The sequence below is a fragment of the Tamandua tetradactyla genome, chromosome 19 (assembly GCF_023851605.1).
Source record: "Tamandua tetradactyla isolate mTamTet1 chromosome 19, mTamTet1.pri, whole genome shotgun sequence".
Classification (NCBI taxonomy): Eukaryota; Metazoa; Chordata; class Mammalia; order Pilosa; family Myrmecophagidae; genus Tamandua; species Tamandua tetradactyla.
Genome location: NC_135345.1, coordinates 54,283,795 through 54,303,820, shown reverse-complemented (window position 1 = coordinate 54,303,820; position 20,026 = coordinate 54,283,795). Strand labels below are relative to the sequence as shown.

The 20,026-nt window shown below is 34.6% G+C and overlaps 1 protein-coding gene across 2 annotated transcripts in view; it reads left to right on the top strand.

Moving 5' to 3' along the window:
- CHIC2 (cysteine rich hydrophobic domain 2) overlaps positions 1–20,026 on the top strand; it is a 52,106-nt gene that overhangs the window by 9,894 nt on the left and 22,186 nt on the right. For both annotated transcript variants that reach the window (XM_077136883.1, XM_077136882.1), the window contains exons 2-3: positions 13,201–13,255; positions 13,398–13,553. In XM_077136883.1, the coding sequence (XP_076992998.1) occupies positions 13,201–13,255; positions 13,398–13,553 (211 nt within the window). The remainder of the gene's footprint in view (positions 1–13,200; positions 13,256–13,397; positions 13,554–20,026) is intronic.

The window sequence follows — 20,026 nt, the reverse complement described above, 5'->3', positions numbered from 1 at the left end:
CTTAGTGTAGAGTTGGTTGGGCTTTGGGATAACCTACGTTATTTTTTTGATTGATGTGAGTGAGTGTGTGTGTGTGTGCATGTGCTTGCACATAATGAGCTTCTTTCCAGAGGTCCTTTTTAAATTCTCTTTGATCTTGCATTATAATAATGCAGTCCTTGGTTAGTTTAATGAAGAAGTGTCTATGTGCCCAGCCTCCTTCTTTTACCCTTTCTAAACTATTCATTATAGATGTTTCTTGAAATAGATTTTTTTGGTAGTCTATACTATAAACCAATTCAACCGTATGCTTTGTCTTAATTTATTTAACATTATTGTTTTTGCTCATAAGATTTATATAAATATAAAGAATATTTTAAAATGTATGTGATTTAGATGGGCAAAATTCTGTTTTTCTTAGTTTGGTACAAATAATTTAATGAAATTGAATTGGGTCAGTTGAATCCATGAATCATCAGAAGTTAATACTGTGAAATTTACAGGTTGTATTTACATAACTTACTGTTTAAAAGCATATATATATATAATAATCTGTTAATTTGATGCTAATGCTAGAATATTATGGGAGTGTGCATGGTGATGAGGCTTGTAATAGAGTAATTTTAATATATGCCTTAAATAATTAAGTTTCATTTCCTGGTTTCATGAATAAGATGGTGCTTGTAGAGAATCAGGTGAATACAAGCATAATTCAGAATTTGGTCACAGAGCTAGAATTTTTAGTTGTATTCTGAGACTCATAAATAAGTCTCCAATTCCATGGGTTCTGTATAATTTGGGTAAACAGTACGAGTTTAATTCTGTGTTTTTCTCTAAAATTGAGCCATTTTGCTATTCATATTTTTAAAAAATTTTTTAACTCTTAAGAAAAATATAAAAACACAAACATTCTTAACATATGATCATTCTGTTCTACATATATAATCAGTAATTCGCAATATCATCACGTAGTTGCATATTCATTATCATGATCATTTCTTAGAACATTTGCATCAATTCAGAAAAGAAATAAAAAAACAACAGAAAAGAATTCATACACACCATTCTCCTTACCCCTCCCTTTCATTGATCACTGCCATTTCAATCTAAATTTATTTTAACATTTGTTTCCTCTATTATTTGTTTTTATTCCATCTGTTGATAAGGTAGGTAAAAGGAGCATCAGACACAAGTTTTTCACAATCACACAGTCACATTGTGAAAGCTATATCATTATACAATCATCTTCAAGAAACATGGCTACTGGAACACAGCTCTACATTTTCAGGCAGTTCCCTCCAGCCTCTCCATTACATCTTGACAAGGTGATATGTATTTAATGCATAAAAATAACCTCCAGGATAACCTCTCAACTCTGTTTGGAATCTCTCAACCATTGAAACTTGATTTTGTCTGATTTCGTTCTTCCCTCTTTTGGTTGAGAAGGTTTTCTCAATCCCTGGATGCTGAGTCCCAGCTCATTCTAGGATTTCTGTCCCTCATTGCCAGGAAGGTCTGCACCCCTGGGAGTCATGTCCCATGAAGACGGGGAAGGCAGTGCATTTGCTTATTGTGTTGGCTGGAGAGAGAGGCCACATCTGAGCAACAAAAGAGGTTCTCTTGGGGGTGACTCTTAGTCTAATTTTAAGTAGGCTTCACCTATCCTTTGTGGGGTAAAGTTTCATATGAACAAACCTCAAGATTGGGGACTCAGCCTGTTACTTTGGTTGTCCCCACTGCTTGTGAGAATATCAAGAATTCTCCACTTGGGGAAGTTGAATTTTCCCCCTTTCTCACCATTCCCCCAAGGGGACTTTGCAAGTACTTTTTTACTCACTGTTCAGATCACTCTGGAATTTACTGGGACATCACTCTGGACAAACCTACAAAATCTTATGCCCTACTCAAGATTCCATGTACTTATGGTGTTCACTTAAGCTGTCCACATAAGTTATATTAGGAACTGCACTAGTGAAAATACAAATTTTATACCAAATAAACATTTTTTGCCTTAGTCTCACACATAAGTTAAAATTTTAAAATATTAATTATCATCAATTTTCAGTATCCTGAAGTAATGACATTCCTTTGTTCTTCCTCATACAAAAACATTTTTAAATTTGTACTAAATTAACAGATTTTTAAATTAACAGGATGGAGACCTCGCTTCAATTCCTGGTGCCTGACCATGCAAAAATATATATATATATTCTTTTATTGTGAAATATACAAAACAATAAATTTCAAAGCCTACCACAGCAATATAGTTATAGAACACATTTCAGAGTTTCGTATGGGTTACAGTTTCACAATTTCAGGTTTTTTCCTTTTAGCTGCTGCAAGATACTGGAGATTAAGAGAAATATCAGTATAATGATTCAGCAGTCATACTCATTTGTTAAATACTGTCTTCGCTGTTGTAACTCCATCTTCTCTTTTGATCTTTCTCCCTATCTTTAGGGGTATTTCTGCTAACCTTTTTTTTTTATGCTGGAAAGGGCTGTCAGTAATATAGGATTGGGGGGATGGAACTAGTTGGTTTTCTGTAGAGGCTGGCCCCTCTGGGTTTCAGGACTTATTTGGTCTAGGAACCCATCTGGAGGTTGTAGGTTTCTGGAAAGTAATCATAGTGCATAAAATCTTTTGTAGAATCTTGGATAGAGCCTTAGGTATTTTTTAGGATTGGCAGGGGTGGTTTTGGTAAACCATGGTAAATAGCAATATCTAGCTGAAACTTGCCTAAGAGTAGTCTCCAGAATAGCCTCTCAACTCTTTTGAACTCTTTCTGCCACTGATATCTTATTTTGTTATAGTTCTTTCCCCCCTTTTGGTTAGGAAGGCATTGTTGATTCCACAATGCCAAAGCCAGGCTCATCCCTGGGAGTTGTAAGTCATATCCCACGTTGCCAGGGAGACTTTCACCCCTGAGTGTCATATCCCATGTAGCAGGGAGGGTAATGATTTTACTTGCAGAGTTGGGCTTGGCGGGGTGGGGGTGGGGGGGGCGGCGGCACATGTGAGCAACAAAAGAGATCTTTGGAAATTCTTAGGCATAACTTAGATAGGCTTAGCTTCTTTCCTACATAAATAAGTTTCACAAGAGCAAGCCTCAAGATCAAGGGCTTGGCTTATTGGCTTGGAAGTCCCTAGTGTTTGAGACAATTTCAGGGGTTTCCCCAGTGGTAAAGTTTAATAGTTCCATAATTTTTCATCCTTCCGTCAAGGGACATTGCCAATATGTTAATTTCTTTTATGATTATAAATTCATTTCCACAAATAGCTAAACATTTATCCCATTGAGCTGAAAGCTCAGCATTAGGACATGTGCTGTCTTTCACTTGCCCATCCGTATTACCCATGTGTTCAGTTTAAGTTTGAAATTTCTACTCCATATGTTCATTGAACTTACCACATCTTTAGGAAGATAAAATTCTGTGAATTTGTGCATTTAGACAGGTGAGGTATTTCAGAATCTGAACTGTCAAAAACTGAATTCATAATTGTCATGGTTAGGGACAGGTGTCAACTTGGCCAAGTTGTGGTACCTGTTTATCTGATTGGGCAAGCGCTGGCCTGTCTGTTGCAATGAGGACATTTCTTAGGATTAGGTCATGATCACGTCAGCTGCATCTAGAGCTGATTACATTTGTAATCAGCCAAAGGGGAGTGTCTTCTGCAATTAGTGATGCTAAATCTAATCATGGGAAGCCTTTTAAGGAGGACTCAGAGGAGACAGGTTCCATTCCTGCTTTGGCTGGTGAGCCTCTCCTGTGGAGTTCATCCAGGCCATCCATCGGAGTCATCGGCTTTGCAGCCTGCCCTGTGGATTTTGGACTCTGCGTTCCTACGGTCACGTGAGACACTTTTATAAATTTTATATTTGCAAGTGTTCCCTGTTGATTCTGTTTCTCTGGAGAACCCTAACTAATGCAATAATCTCACTCCCAAATCAGCTTCAACTCCTGCCTTCTTATTCTCAGTTGATGATAGATCCAGCATTGTTTATTTAGACCAAAAATCTTTGAGACATCCTTGATATCTCTTTTTCTCTTTCACTACATCTGCTATGTCAAGGAATCTTTTGAGTATATCTTCAATTATATTCAAAATCTGACCACTTTTTGCCACTTCCACTGCTGGTGTAGGTCAGCATTGTGTCTCTCCTGGCTTACTTTTATACTTCTCCTTTGCCTCTCTCCCTTTACAATCTTTTTGGTACATGTGCCATCATGATTCTTTTAAAACATAAATGAGCTCATGTCTCTATTCTGTATAAAGCCCCAAGTCCTTTTAATGCCCTATGCCCAGCTATATCTGACTCATCCTTGTTTTTTGGATTTCCTTCCTACTGTTCTTCCACTTGCTTACAGTCTCCTCTCTATTCCTTGAGTACCCGAGGCACACTCTTGGCTAAGGGGCCTTTGCACTGACTGGTTTCTCTTTTGGGAATATTCCACCACATATCCAAATGGTTAACGCCTTCACTTTTTTCAAATCTTTCTCAGTTATCTTCTTAATAAGGCCTGTCTTCCTTCCTGTTTCAAATTACAACTTATCCAGTTTCTCCTAACTGTGCTCTATTTTTTTTTTTTTTTCATAGTACTCCCTCTTTCAGAACTTGAGAAGAACCAGATTACGGACATTTTGACAATCTTCTCTTGTACTGAGAAAAATTCTTGATAATTTCTTTTGATAAGAATGAAGTTTTAAAAACCTACCCCCTTGGGAGGTGCGATGGTCGTTGGACGGTGTAAGAGTGCCTCAGTGGGTAGAATTCTCACCTGCCATGTTGGAGACCCTGGTTTGATTCCTGGTTCCTGCCGATGCAGAAAAAAATTTAAAAACCTCCCCCTCTTTGATAACAACTATTCTGTCTTTAGAAAGGGAACCCAGAAAACCTTGCTAATTAAGTTTTGGTTTTTTTTTTCCTCAAAAACTTTAGTGAAGTATTTAATCCTTGGGCTGTATATAATCCTGAGAGGCCAGTTACCTTACCTGAGGCAAATACAATCAGAAGAGAGATTGCTTTTTTACCATAATATGCCTAGTTGATATCTGATCCAGGAACGTAATTTAATTATGCTGTTTCTCCACTGTATTGCTCTTCTGTCTTCATCACAATATCTTTTTTTTTTTAACATGGGCAGGCACCGGGAATCGAACCCGGGTCCTCTGGCATGGCAGGCAAGCATTCTTGCCTGCTGAGCCACTGTGGCCTGCCCCACAATATCTTTTTTTGTGGTTTTCAGCCTTTGACTGGATTCTTGGTCTAATGCTTAACAGTGTTAGCTATACACCCTTTAATATTGCCTGGCTTTCCTGAACCCAGCTCTTCTCTTGTGTACCCTGTTTCCTTTGTGCCACTCCCAGACCTTGAAGAGATTGGCAAAAAGTTGAACAGTCTTTTGCACTTAACATTAGCCAACTTGATGGTTATTTTATTTGCTAAACTGTTTGAAGAGGACATTTGTGAAGTCATTGAGAGCTGGACATTTTTCATTATTATGTTATCCACATTGTATATTTAAATGATAACATTGCACACTTCATTAGGGGGAAGATAAGTATAATAAAAACACACCAGACATTTACGTTGTTTTATAATAATAATAAAAGTAGTTAGTACTTGCATAGGGTTTATGCCCTGTACTGTTAGTGCTTTACATATATAATTCATTTAATGAATTAGGCACTTTTATTATTCCTGTTTATAAATAGGGCAACTGAGATTCAGAAAAGGTTACTGACTTGTTCAAGTTAGTTAGGTAACTAAGGGGCAGCCAGCAGGCCAAGAAAACAGCAAGTTCCAAAAATGGAGAGGGCATTTCCACATGGTCATAGATTTTGAAGTAAGGACCTGCATAAAGTGATATCCTTTAGCTACAAGATGTGTGTTGTTTGACAATGTTCTAAATTGTTCAACTTGCCATCTAGTAAAAGGCAGTGTCAGGAGTTCAATCAGGTAGTCTGGCTCCAGAGTCTGTGTGCTTAATTGCCTTTTTTTATTTTATTGAGCCAAAAGAGCAAACCTACATGTTTCTATATTATTTGCCATCACAAGCATTTATTAAAAAATTCTTATAGGGTGGGCCACGGTGGCTCAGCAGGCAGGAATGCTTGCCTGTGATGCCAGAGGACCCGGGTTCAATTCCCGGTGCCTGCCCATGTAAAAAAAAAAAAAAAAACTTATAGATTTTGGGATTTTAGGTCAGGTGTGAAAAGCTGAAAAACAGTTCTTTTTCTAGATCTATGTGATGATTTTAGTATTTGTTATGTACTAGTTTTAATTTCATAATTTCTGTTTGGTGGAAAAGAAGGGTATTCCCACCTTTCTACCCTACCCCCAATTTCTCAAATGCTTTCTTAATTAGAAGCGTCTGGGTCAAGAGGATAAACATTTTCTGTGCTTACAGAGAAAATTATTATAGGCATTGACCTATATTAAAAAGAGTCATGGCTTTGGGTTCAGGAGAGCAAGGCTCTAGTTTAGATCCTACATATTAATAAGCCTTGTGACCCTTATTCATGTTACTTCTTGTGCATCAACTTCTTCATCTGTAACATAGAACGTTGGATTAAGTGATCACTGTCCCTTATACTCTCAAATTCTGAGATTCTACCATTGTGGAATTAAGAAATTTTTTTTGTTTTAATTTCTGAATTCTCTATAATGTATTTACTGTGTACTTAAATATACGTTTAAAATATACTGGAAAATACCAGTAGAATTTTCTGTAAACCAATTGAAATATCTCTAAATCTAGAAATGTCAAATTGTAATCTGTTTCCTTAGTCTCACTTAGAAACAAAGAACAAAACTCCATCAATAACCTTTTTTCCCTTCTTTTCATTATTTTTTTAATTATAAAGAAAAGCGTAAAGATTTAAAAATATGGAAGAAGAAATTCCCAGTGAAGCGGAATATAAGCCACCTATAATCACCAAGAAGCAAAAGTCATTTAATAATTTGGTGTATTTATTTTAATTTTTCTTTTTCTAAAAGTCTTTTGTTCTGATTTAAATAGTAATGTATGTTATTACAGAAAATTTGGAGAACATGAAAATATAAAAAGATGAAATGTCACCCATAATCTCACAATCTAGGGTTAACCACTATTAATGCCTTGGTGGATTAACTTTTTCTGGTTTTTCTTCTGTATGTGTGTATGTAAATATTTTTATTAAAAAAATTGAAAGACTATAAAGTATTATGTATCTTGCATTTTTAAACTTTTTTTATTGTGAAATATAACATATATTCATATATACAAAAAAGCAATAAATTCCCAAGTACATTTTAACAAGTAGTTATAGAACAGATTTTAAAATTTAGTATGGGTTCCAGTTCCACGTGTATCCTGCATTTTTAATTTAACATTATATTGGGAGTATTAACCAACATGACTATGGGATTTTTAAAAAAATGATTTTTTTAGCCTCTATTAGGTTTCAAAACTTTTACTACAGCAGTGAAAGTTTATTGTAAGAATGCATGGCGCCAAAGGAAAACAGGAAGCTTTGCCATTAAACAGCCAGGCTTCATGGAGACTGATATATTGTTATTGGCAGCTTTGGTGATCAAGTTATTCTCAGCAGTGTATGTCCTTTGCTTTTGGTCTAGTGCTCTGTCATAGTGACTGACTTACTTTCAGTTCCAGCTGTTCAGTTCCCACATGAACTGCCAGATAACTTTTCTCCCCTTTTTATCTCATAGTTTCTTTTTACTATTGCAATCAGCTTAGTTTTGATTTCCACTTATTCATGGCTCTGCTGTATCTTAGCTTTAATTTAAATTCTTTCTTTTCTTTTGGCTCCTATGCTTGACACCAGTTATTTGTCATATATTCAGATACCCTAAATTAGAAAATCTGATTGAGTTAATATTGCCCAGTTTGAGCAGGGCTGTTGGCCTGCCATTCCGTATTCTGCTAGCTATCCCAGGGATTATCTCTTCTTGAAGTAGACACCCATTTGTGATCTAATTAGCTCATATGTAGGGAGGGAGCTCCTTGTCAGGCACTTAGAATTACAGATTAACTCTCTAGAACAAATGGTTTTGATCCTTGAAGTATTTTTTTAATTGATGTATTATTTATTATAATTAATTTAATGTAATTACAAGATTTTTAAATTGTTTTAAACTTTCACCATTAAAAACAACACTACAACTCAAAAGCAAGGAAAATAAACAGAGAAAATAGTTTTGGCTAAGGCTAAAAACAATTTGAATCAGTAAAATTCTTATAGTTCAATATTTAAAAGGCAAAATTCACTAAGAGTTCAAATCATATCTTAATTCAAAGTGACAACTCAGTATTGAATTCCAAGAAGCATTAGCATGAGAAAATATAAGGGACATAGGAAAGTTAAAAATGAAAGTAAAAAGAACTGGGGATTATTTGGACTTAAATTTAGGAAAGGTTGAAATGAATTTAAGAGAACTATTGATTAGTGAATACAAAACTCCCTGTTTACTTATGATAAAATAGATATTACAAAATAAAAGTTTCAAATAGAAAAAGAAACTTCATGATATTTTATAAAATGCTTTAAAAATATTTCGTAGCGTCTGCTGTACATCCACTGAAAAATGTTTCCTGTTTGAAGAAACAGCACATGAAACAAAATGTATTTAATACCTATTTCTGCAAAATAGCACTGAACACTTGATTATTCCCTAATATATCTGTGCCATTGTGAGATTTCCTTCCAGTACATTTCTAAAAGAATTACTGAGTCAAAGAGTATGAATATTTTTAAGACTCTTTTTTTGATCATGGTATATGTACAGTTTTCTGTTTTCTTTTTCACTTTATTACATTTATTACATGCACTTTCAATGTTATTAAAAGCTTTGCAAACTTAATTTTTAATGGCTTCTAATATTCTGTTATAGTGAGATACCATAATTTACTTAATCATTCCCTTAAGTTACTAGTTTTTTAAATTGTAAATAAAGCTTCAGTGAACTTGTTGCATAAATTTTTATCCACATTTCATATATAGATTTTTAGGTTATATTCCTAAAGGAGAAATTACTGTGACAAAGGTATAAATATTTTTAAGGATATATTGATTTCTGGTGTGATTGTAATAATTTATAGTTCTACCAACAATGCATAATATTTTTCATCTTATGAACTTCTTTCCAATGTAAAATGTTTTTTGTCTTATTTATTAGTTCTTGTAGATAACTGTATTAAGAATCTACCCAGCTTGAATCTATCTTCTAAAATTAATAAATGCCTCTTCCAGCTTCTTGGATTAATAGAATACTTTTTTAGATTATTAGAGTTTAAAGTGAGTTCAGCTTCTTACTCAACGCAAGAACATTGCTCTTCTTTCAAACATAGTCAGGTCATGATTTTATGGATGAAATTCGGTTTTTCCAATACTGTCCAGGGCCAATTTTACTTTGTCTTAGAATAAGCTAAATTATTTTTACTGTGTTTAAAAACTTTATTATATTAATCTACAACTTTTCTAAAACACACACACACACACACACACACATACACACACACACAACCCCCTCCAAAAAAACTTTAGTGTAAACCTGTAACACAATGAATAAAAAGAGTAATTTGGAATGCCATCAGTTTACTTAAACTAACATATATATCCCATTTTCATTGCTAAGATCCTCCATCTCCTTTCAAACTAAGTTTTAAAAAAAATCCAGAATGAAGATAGTATCAAAACTGACCAACTTGGGCGAAATCAAACTATTACAGGTGATTTTTTTTTTGGCAGACATTAACAGACATGAAGTGAAGCTTTTCTTATCCATCTATTAAATGAGATAGTCTTGTTGAGACTACCTGACTGTATTGCTCTGGTTGGTCTAGATTAAAGAAAAAGGTTTTGCAGAGATGAAAGACTTAACAAGGGAAATATTTGCTGTGTCCTCTATGTCGAATATGACATTCGGTGCTCTGATGCTCAAGTTCTTAGCTAGGAGAAAGCATGCCACATGAAGGAATACATGGTGAAAAAGAGTTAATTTCAACTACTCTGATGAATGAGCAGTCTCATCAGAAAAGGAAGTATGAGTTAAAGCCTAAATGTGGTTAGTGGATTAAATAATTAATGGGAAGTGATGTAAAGGCAGTGAATATAGACTACTCTTTAAAGACCTTGGATGAGGAAGGAAAGACTATCAGAGAGAGAGGAAAACAGATGTTCAGGTTCTCATGCTGGGTAGACTTGAGCAGGTTTCTAGACAATATGTAAGGAATCAGTAGAGAGGAAGAAATATGGTGAATTGCAGAGGAGACTGGAGGAGATAGAACCAGGAGCAAATGGTTAGCTTTGGAAAGCTTTTCTCCATTGAGAAAGATAGTAAATAACGAAGACATTGAGGTAAATTTAAGAATTAAAAAATTCCACCTCTTGTTGGAGTTAAGGGCTTGGGTTATTGGGAAAAAAAAGTCAATGTGAGGATAAGATTGAGCATAAAAGGAGAGGAACAACTGTGAAGCATGGAAAAGGGAGCTGATTAAGAATGAATATTACATAATATTAATCTAATTGAGGTTAGAAACACTATTTTCAATCATATGATGTTTCTTCAGTAGCTCCAGACAGTAGGATTTGAAGTGAAGAAAATAAATAGTTCATTTGAACCTGGGTTGGCAAGAGACACTTTAGAGATGCAGAAACTAAAGGATGCATATCAGAATATGGTCATAATGTTTGATCATGTAGTTCTGACAAATAAGGAAGGAAGGAAAGTCATAGGGAACTGATACAGAGTAAAAAAGCAAGGAGGAGGGATAGGGAGCAGTAGGTTATTACCAGAGCCAGAACAAAACAGATTTGGTGAGGATGGAAGAAATGAAATGTTTGATGGTAGTTCTAATAGATTTTTTTGGTTCAGAATTTCAGAGGTCATATAGTCTGAAGTGATGTCCATATCCAGAGTATATGAATGAGTGAATGAAGTTGCTGAGTTAGATGGAGGTAAATTTCTTCAGAATAGATGAGGTCAGGTAACCAGATAGGCTCTGGTGCTGAATACTGAATTAACTGGAATGAAAACAGTAGAGAGGAAAACGTTAATTGTTTCTGCATCCTTACAGAGTGTGAAGGTGTATAGGAAAGAGTTACCTTAGAAAGCCCAAGACTGCTTTCCTTAGAAAGGCTTGCTTGCAATGTAGACCCTTTGCTGGTGTCTTGGAACTTAGATTTCAGTAAGGTTCCCAGCATTTCCAGAATTAATGAGTGGCTCGCTCTGCTCAAACTGTTAAAACAATGTGAGTTTTGCTGCATACCTGTTTTCCTCCTGGGAGTCTGGAATTATGCTAAGTGCTAGGCAGAGGGTGACTATGTGATCAACCCCTAATAAAAATCTTAGGCACTGAGTCTCCTAATGTGTTATAGGGCAGGAAACCATTTGTCATTAACTTGTTGCTGGAAGAAATAAGCATAAGTTGGGTGACTTCATTGGGAGAGGACTCATGGAAGCTTGTGCCTGGTTTCCTATGGATTTCACCCCATTTGCCTTTTCTTTCCCTTTGCTGTTTTTGCTTTGTATCCTTTCTCTATAAAGAGTCTTAGCTGTGAGTATAACTTTATGTTGAGTCCTGTGAGTCTTCCTAGTGAATTATCTAACCTGGTGTGGTCTTGGGAACCCCCAACTTAAAAGGAGTGACCTGGAAGGATGAAAATGAACAAGGTGGAATAACCAGAAAACGTGAACATCACAGGAAAAGGAATTGTAGAACAATGGCGTAAACGTTTGCAATGAGGAGGTAGTGGAATATAGACATTTGTTCTGGTTCAGAAATTGATTCATTTATTTGATACCTTTTTGAGTTTCTTATATATCAAGCATTGGCCAGACATTTGAAGTATAAAGATAATTAAGACAAACTATCCGTAAACAGCTTATTGTTTTGTAAGTACAGAGTTAGACTTGTAGATATAGTACAATAAGGACTTATAAAAGAGAATGTAGTTAAGTATGAGAACAGGAAAGATGGAATCTGGGGAATGAACAATAATTGAGGATGTCTAAGGAAAGGAGGTCATTTCAACAGGCTTTCTGTTAAAGGGAAGAAATAGAGGGTTTTTAAAGAGAAGATATATGGTAGCAGATTAGGGATTTCAAAGGAAAGGGAGAAGCTTTCCAAAGGATGGAGAGGGTGCAGGGTTGCAGTTTGGAGTGTTTTACACTTTTGAATTTTGGCTGTAGATTGTAGGAATGGAAGTAGACAGGTGAATATGAGAAAAAAAATTATTTCTAGATTCCATTTAGAATTTAGGTATAAAGTCATAGACCCTCTGCAAAGCCTTGCCAGGCATGTCACATGAACTTTCAAAATTACTTCAAATTATATAAGAGCAAAATTGGATTGTAAAGTATTTCTTGGAAAAAATATCCTATAAAAACCTCATATTATAGGACTTCTGAAGTGGCATTAGAAGGTGCTCGGTATTTGTGGTTTGAATGAGTTTTCTTTGCTCTAAGTACTAGTAGACTAAAGAGATTAAGTTTAATACGTCTTTTATCTTCTTATGTTTGCCAATCCTTGAAAATAGTTTAAACCTTATATCAACTCTGAAGCCGATCAATGCAATATTAAAAAGTGTTATTTTAATCTGAATTAAGAAAAAGTCTTTGAGGAAATATGAACATAGATATAAAAATTAAATAGATATTGAATGGTACCTAAGGCAGTTTTTGGTAGTATTTTGTCAGTTCTCACTTCATTTTTTGTTTGTTTCTTCTCTCCCTCTTTTCTTCAACTTTTTAACTCTTTTCCCTAACATTTTCTTTCACTTCTTGCCTGTGTATGTCAGGGACACCTAAAATTCACAGCCATTGACTGTCTCTAAAAGTAACATTTAAAACTTGAAAAAAATTGCTGTCCCATCTGTTAAAAATGTAATTTGGAATTAGTTTTTTAAGGTGTAAGTAGTAGCTCAAATGCAGTAAAACATGTGAATGAGTCATCTATTCTTTTGTTTATATACTGCTGGTTAATTAACATTCAGCCTCTTATGTAAAAGTAATGATTCAGCTGCCAAAATAACTGCTTGTTAATTTAATAAATTGCTGACTGCAATGTATTGTGCCTTACATTTCCATTGTTACTCTGTGTATGAAGCTATATTCTAGTTGTGTTTTTGACCTTTGGTTAAATTAACAAATGATACTCCTCCCTCAGCAACTACATATAATAGCATAATCTTTTTTTTTTTTTTCTTTTTAAATAGGTTTGGCTTGAGCAACAAATTTGAATCAGAATTCCCTTCTTCATTAACTGGAAAAGTGAGTCAATTATTTTGATTCTCTTTATATGCTTTAAAACTAAAGTCTTTTGATAATAAATTAGAAAGACTAGTTATGCTTGTAAGACATGTTTATTGACATTAATAATGTAGTGTTGTAATTTCTTACATTTTTTATTTAGGTAGCTCCTGAAGAATTTAAAGCCAGCATCAACAGAGTTAACAGTTGTCTTAAGAAGAACCTTCCTGTTAATGTACGTTGGCTACTTTGTGGCTGCCTTTGTTGCTGCTGCACGTTAGGTTGCAGTATGTGGCCAGTTATTTGCCTCAGTAAAAGAGTAAGTTGAATCATATATTTTCATTGCAATTCAGAAGTAGGCAAGCAACCCACTTGCATTATTTATCTATTTTTAATTTTTTGTATTGAATTAATCACACTATTGTGAATACTATATAAAAATTTTCTGATCTAATAGAGGCATGATTAATTTAATTATGGTACATTCACATGCTTTTATATAGCCATTTAAAATTATAACTATAATTTTTTATTCAATTTCAATATAGGAATTACTTAAGAGCAAAGAGTAGAGTACAGCATTATCTGTATATTTATCAATGGTGGTAGAGTATAGAGGTATCAGAGAATGCTGTGTTCAGCTCTATCACTTAATGTCTGTGATTTTAGTCATGCCTCTTCACCTCTTTAGACCTTAGTTTACTCATCTGTAAAATGGCAGTAATTGCCTACCTAGTTGGATAGGATTGTTGTAAAGGATGAACTGAAATAGTGTTTGTAAAGCTCTGAGTAAGAAAACTAAGTAAAGGGCAAAGTTTGTAAGTAGCTTAAAGGAAGTGATTAATAAATAATAATTTTTAGCATTATGACTGTTTTACTTTCCTTTCTGCTAAAACAAATACCATGCAATGGATTAGCTTAAATAGTGGAAATCTCTTGGCTCATGGTTTTGAGGCTAGAAGTCCCAAATCAAGGGGTTATTAAGGTTAGTGCTTTTTCCCAAAGTTTATTGTGTTCTGGGGCTGGCTACCATTGATTTTTTGTTCCTTTGTTTTTCTGTCACATGGCAGTGCACATGGTGGCCTTTCTTGGTTTCTTGGTTCCTTTGACTCCCAACTTCTGGTTCTTTACTGTAGCTTTTTCTCTTTCTGTGACCTACCCTGTAGGGCCTTCAATAAAAGGATTAAGATGCATCCTGATCCAGTTGGGCACACCTTAAATGAAATAACCTCATTGAAAGATCCTATTTACAATTGGCTCACACCCACAGGAATGGATTAAGTTTAAGAGTGTGTTTTTCTGGAATATGTAGCTCTAAGCCACAATTACTAATATGTAAGCTAATATCCATAGAAGAAATAAAATGGTTATCTTACTTGGTGAGATTGTGGGGATTTCTTCTTTTCCTCCCTCCCCCATACCCCCTCTCCCATGTCTTCCCTTCATTTCCCTTCTCTTCCTCTTTCAATTTTCTGTATTTTACAGACTTCCTGTAATGGATACATAATGATTCTGTAACCAGAAAAAGTAATCTAGAGAGTCATAATTTTTATTACTTTTAATAAAAAATTCCCAAGATGTTGGTAGAGATTTGGCAAGTTAGTGTAGATTGAATGCAATACTTTTTATTTAAGTTTTTTTCACATGATAATAGTAATCATGTACATATAAATACCGTTAAAATTGAATGATTTTGTGTGGCTGCTTTTCATTTTGCCAGATAATGTTAGAATAATGTTATTATTCTAACAGATAATGTTAGAAAGTACGGAAAAGCAAATTCTATTTCCTCTTGATTTATTTTATAAAATAAGAGGTATACTTGTACTAAAAAAACATTTTTAAACTAGTATATATTATTGATAGTTGGATATAGTGCCTTTATAATGTAATATCTTTGTAATGTTTTCTGTAATATTTGTAATATTTACTGTTCTCCCAAGAGTATTTCTTTTTTTTATAGTTCTCACCAGATCATCTTCAGACCATAGTCCTTTTTTTTCCATTTCTGGTGTCCTGGATCCACAGTTTACAGTTTTTGTAATTTAGATCTCCTCATTTCCACCTACTGTTTGAGTGTTTTTATTGTTTAAATGACTACTATATCCTATTTAGTTGGTAGGTTGGTGTCACTTAACCCAAGAGTTCATAGTTTCATTACTGGTGGCTAGCTTTGAGATCTAACCTGTTCTTTGTGTTTTGCTTTTTTTTTTTTTTTTTTGTAGTTTTTTTTTTTTAATTAAAAAAAGAATTAACAAAACAATTAGAAATCATTCCAATCTACATGTACAATCAGTAATTCTTAATAACATCACATAGTTGCATATTCATCATTTCTTAGTACATTTGCATCGATTTAGAAAAGGAAATAAAAAGACAACAGAATAAGAATTAAAACAATAATAGAAAGAAAAAAAACAAAAAAAACAAAAACAAAAAACCTATACCTCACATGCAGCTTCATTCAGTGTTTTAACATAATTGCATTACAATTGGGTAGTATTGTGCTGTCCATTTCTGAGTTTTTATATCCAGTCCCGTTGTACAGTCTGTATCCCTTCATCTCCAATTATCCCTTCTCTCTTTTTTTTTTTTTTTTTAATTAACGGAAAAAAAGAAATTAACCCAACATTTAGAGATCATACCATTCTACACATGCAATCATTAATTCTTAACATCATCACATAGATGCATGATCATCATTTCTTAGTACATTTGCATTGGTTTAGAAGAACTAGCAACATAACCGAAAAAGATATAGAATGTTAATATAGAGAAAAAAATAAAAGTAATAATAGTAAAATCAAAACAAAACAAAACAAAACAAAACAAAAACCTATAGCTCAGATGCAGCTTCATTCAGTGTTTTAACATGATTACTTTACAATTAGGTATTATTGTGCTGTCCATTTTTGAGTTTTTGTATCTAGTCCTGTTGCACAGTCTGTATCCCTTCAGCTTCAATTACCCATTGTCTTACCCTGTTTCTAACTCCTGCTGAACTCTGTTACCAATGACATATTTCAAGTTTATTCTCGAATGTCCGTTCACATCAGTGGGACCATACAGTATTTGTCCTTTAGTTTTTGACTGGATTCACTCAGCATAATATTCTCTAGGTCCATCCATGTTATTACATGGTTCATAAGTTTATCTTGTCTTAAAGCTGCATAATATTCCATCGTATGTATATACCACAGTTTGTTTAGCCACTCTTCTGTTGATGGAGATTTTGGCTGTTTCCATCTCTTTGCAATTGTAAATAATGCTGCTATAAACATTGGTGTGCAAATGTCCGTTTGTGTCTTTGCCCTTAAGTCCTTTGAGTAGATACCTAGCAATGGTATTGCTGGGTCGTATGGCAATTCTATATTCAGCTTTTTGAGGAACCGCCAAACTGCCTTCCACAGTGGTTGCACCCTTTGACATTCCCACCAACAGTGGATAAGTGTGCCTCTTTCTCCGCCTCCTCTCCAGCACTTGTCATTTTCTGTTTTGTTGATAATGGCCATTCTGGTGGGTGTGAGATGATATCTCATTGTGGTTTTGATTTGCATTTCTCTAATGGCCAGGGACATTGAGCATCTCTTCATGTGCCTCTTGGCCATCCGTATTTCCTCTTCTGAGAGGTGTCTGTTCAAGTCTTTTTCCCATTTTGTAATTGGGTTGGCTGTCTTTTTGTTGTTGAGATGAACAATCTCTTTATAAATTCTGGATACTAGACCTTTATCTGATATATCATTTCCAAATATTGTCTCCCATTGTGAAGGCTGTCTTTCTACTTTCTTGATGAAGTTCTTTGATGCACAAAAGTGTTTAATTTTGAGGAGTTCCCATTTATTTATTTCCTTCTTCAGTGCTCTTGCTTTAGGTTTAAGGTCCATAAAACCGCCTCCAGTTGTAAGATCCATAAGATATCTCCCAACATTTTCCTCTAACTGTTTTATGGTCTTAGACCTAATGTTTAGATCTTTGATCCATTTTGAGTTAACTTTTGTATAGGGTGTGAGAGATGGGTCTTCTTTCATTCTTTTGCATATGGATATCCAGTTCTCTAGGCACCATTTATTGAAGAGACTGCTCTGTCCCAGGTGAGTTGGCTTGACTGCCTTATCAAAGATCAAATGTCCATAGATGAGAGGGTCTATATCTGAGCACTCTATTCGATTCCATTGGTCGATATATCTATCTTTATGCCAATACCATGCTGTTTTGACCACTGTGGCTTCATAATATGCCTTAAAGTCAGGCAGCGCGAGACCTCCAGCTTCGTTTTTTTTCCTCAAGATGTTTTTAGCAATTCGGGGCACCCTGCCCTTCCAGATAAATTTGCTTATTGGTTTTTCTATTTCTGAAAAATAAGTTGTTGGGATTTTGATTGGTATTGCATTGAATCTGTAAATCAATTTAGGTAGGATTGACATCTTAACTATATTTAGTCTTCCAATCCATGAACACGGTATGCCCTTCCATCTATTTAGGTCTTCTGTGATTTCTTTTAGCAGTTTTTTGTAGTTTTCTTTATATAGGTTTTTTGTCTCTTTAGTTAAATTTATTCCTAGGTATTTTATTCTTTTAGTTGCAATTGTAAATGGGATTCGTTTCTTGATTTCCCCCTCAGCTTGTTCATTACTAGTGTATAGAAATGCTACAGATTTTTGAATGTTGATCTTGTAACCTGCTACTTTGCTGTACTCATTTATTAGCTCTAGTAGTTTTGTTGTGGATTTTTCAGTTTTCGACGTATAGTATATCATCTGCAAACAGTGATAGTTTTACTTCTTCCTTTCCAATTTTGATGCCTTGTAGTTCTTTTTCTTGTCTAATTGCTCTGGCTAGAACCTCCAACATGATGTTGAATAACAGTGGTGATAATGGACATCCTTGTCTTGTTCCTGATCTTAGGGGGAACGTTTTCAATTTTTCCCCATTGAGGATGATATTAGCTGTGGGTTTTTCATATATTCCCTCTATCATTTTAAGGAGGTTCCCTTGTATTCCTATCCTTTGAAGTGTTTTCAACAGGAAAGGATGTTGAATCTTGTCGAATGCCTTCTCTGCATCAATTGAGATGATCATGTGATTTTTCTGCTTTGATTTGTTGATATGGTGTACTACATTAATTGATTTTCTTATGTTGAACCATCCTTGCATACCTGGGATGAATCCTACTTGGTCATGATGTATAATTCTTTTAATGTGTTACTGGATTCGATTTGCTAGAATTTTGTTGAGGTTTTTGCATCTATATTCATTAGAGAGATTGGTCTGTAGTTTTCTTTTTTTGTAATATCTTTGCCTGGTTTTGTTATGAGGGTGATGTTGGCTTCATAGAATGAATTAGGTAGCTTTCCCTCCACTTCAATTTTTTTGAAGAGTTTGAGGAGAGTTGGTACTAATTCTTTCTGGAATGTTTGGTAGAATTCACATGTGAAGCCATCTGGTCCTGGACTTTTCTTTTTGGGAAGCTTTTGAATGACTGATTCAATTTCTTTACTTGTGATTGGTTTGTTGAGGTCATCTATTTCTTCTTGAGTCAAAGTTGGTTGTTCATGCCTTTCTAGGAACTTGTCCATTTCATCTACATTGCTGTATTTATTAGCATAGAGTTGTTCATAGTATCCTGTTATTACCTCCTTTATTTCTGTGAGGTCAGTGGTTATGTCTCCTCTTCCATTTCTGATCTATTTATTTGCGTCCTCTCTCTTCTTCTTTTTGTCAATCTTGCTAAGGGCCCATCAATCTTGTTGATTTTCTCATAGAACCAACTTCTGGCCTTATTGATTTTCTCTATTGTTTTCATGTTTTCAATTTCATTTATTTCTGCTCTAATCTTTGTTATTTCTTTCCTTTTGCTTACTTTGGGGTTAGTTTGCTGTTCTTTCTCCAGTTCTTCCAAGTGGATAGTTAATTCCTGAATTTTTGCCCTTTCTTCTTTTTTGATATAGGCATTTAGGGCAATAAATTTCCGTCTTAGCACTGCCTTTGCTGCATCCCATAGGTTTTGATATATTGTGTTTTCATTTTCATTCGCGTCGAGATATTTCCTAATTTCTCTTGTAATTTCTTCCTTGACCCACTTGTTGTTTAAGAGTGTGTTGTTGAACCTCCACGTATTTGTGAATTTTCTGGCACTCTGCCTATTGTTGATTTCCAACTTCATTCCTTTATGATCTGAGAAAGTGTTGTGTATGATTTCAGTCTTTTTAAATTTGTTGAGACTTGCTTTGTGACCCAGCATATGGTCTATATTTGAGAATGATCCATGAGCACTTGAGAAAAAGGTGTATCCTGCTGTTGTGGGGTGTAATGTCCTATAAATGTCTGTTAAGTCTAGCTCATTTATTGTAATATTCAAATTCTTTGTTTCTTTATTGATCCTCTGTCTAGATGTTCTGTCCATTGATGAGAGTGGCGAATTGAAGTCTCCAACTATTATGGTAGATGTGTCTGTCTCCCTTTTCAGTATTTGTAGTGTATTCCTCATGTATTTTGGGGCATTCTGATTCGGTGCGTAAATATTTATGATTGTTATGTTTTCTTGTTTAATTGTTACTTTTATTAGTAGATAGTATCCGTCTTTGTCTCTTTTAACTGTTTTACATTTGAAGTCTAATTTGTTGGATATAAGTATAGCTACTCGCGCTCTTTTCTGGTTGTTATTTGCATGAAATATCTTTTCCCAACCTTTCACTTTCAACCTATGTTTATCTTTGGGTCTAAGATGTGTTTCCTGTAGACAGCATATAGAAGGATCCTGTTTTTTTATCCATTCTGCCAGTCTATATCTTT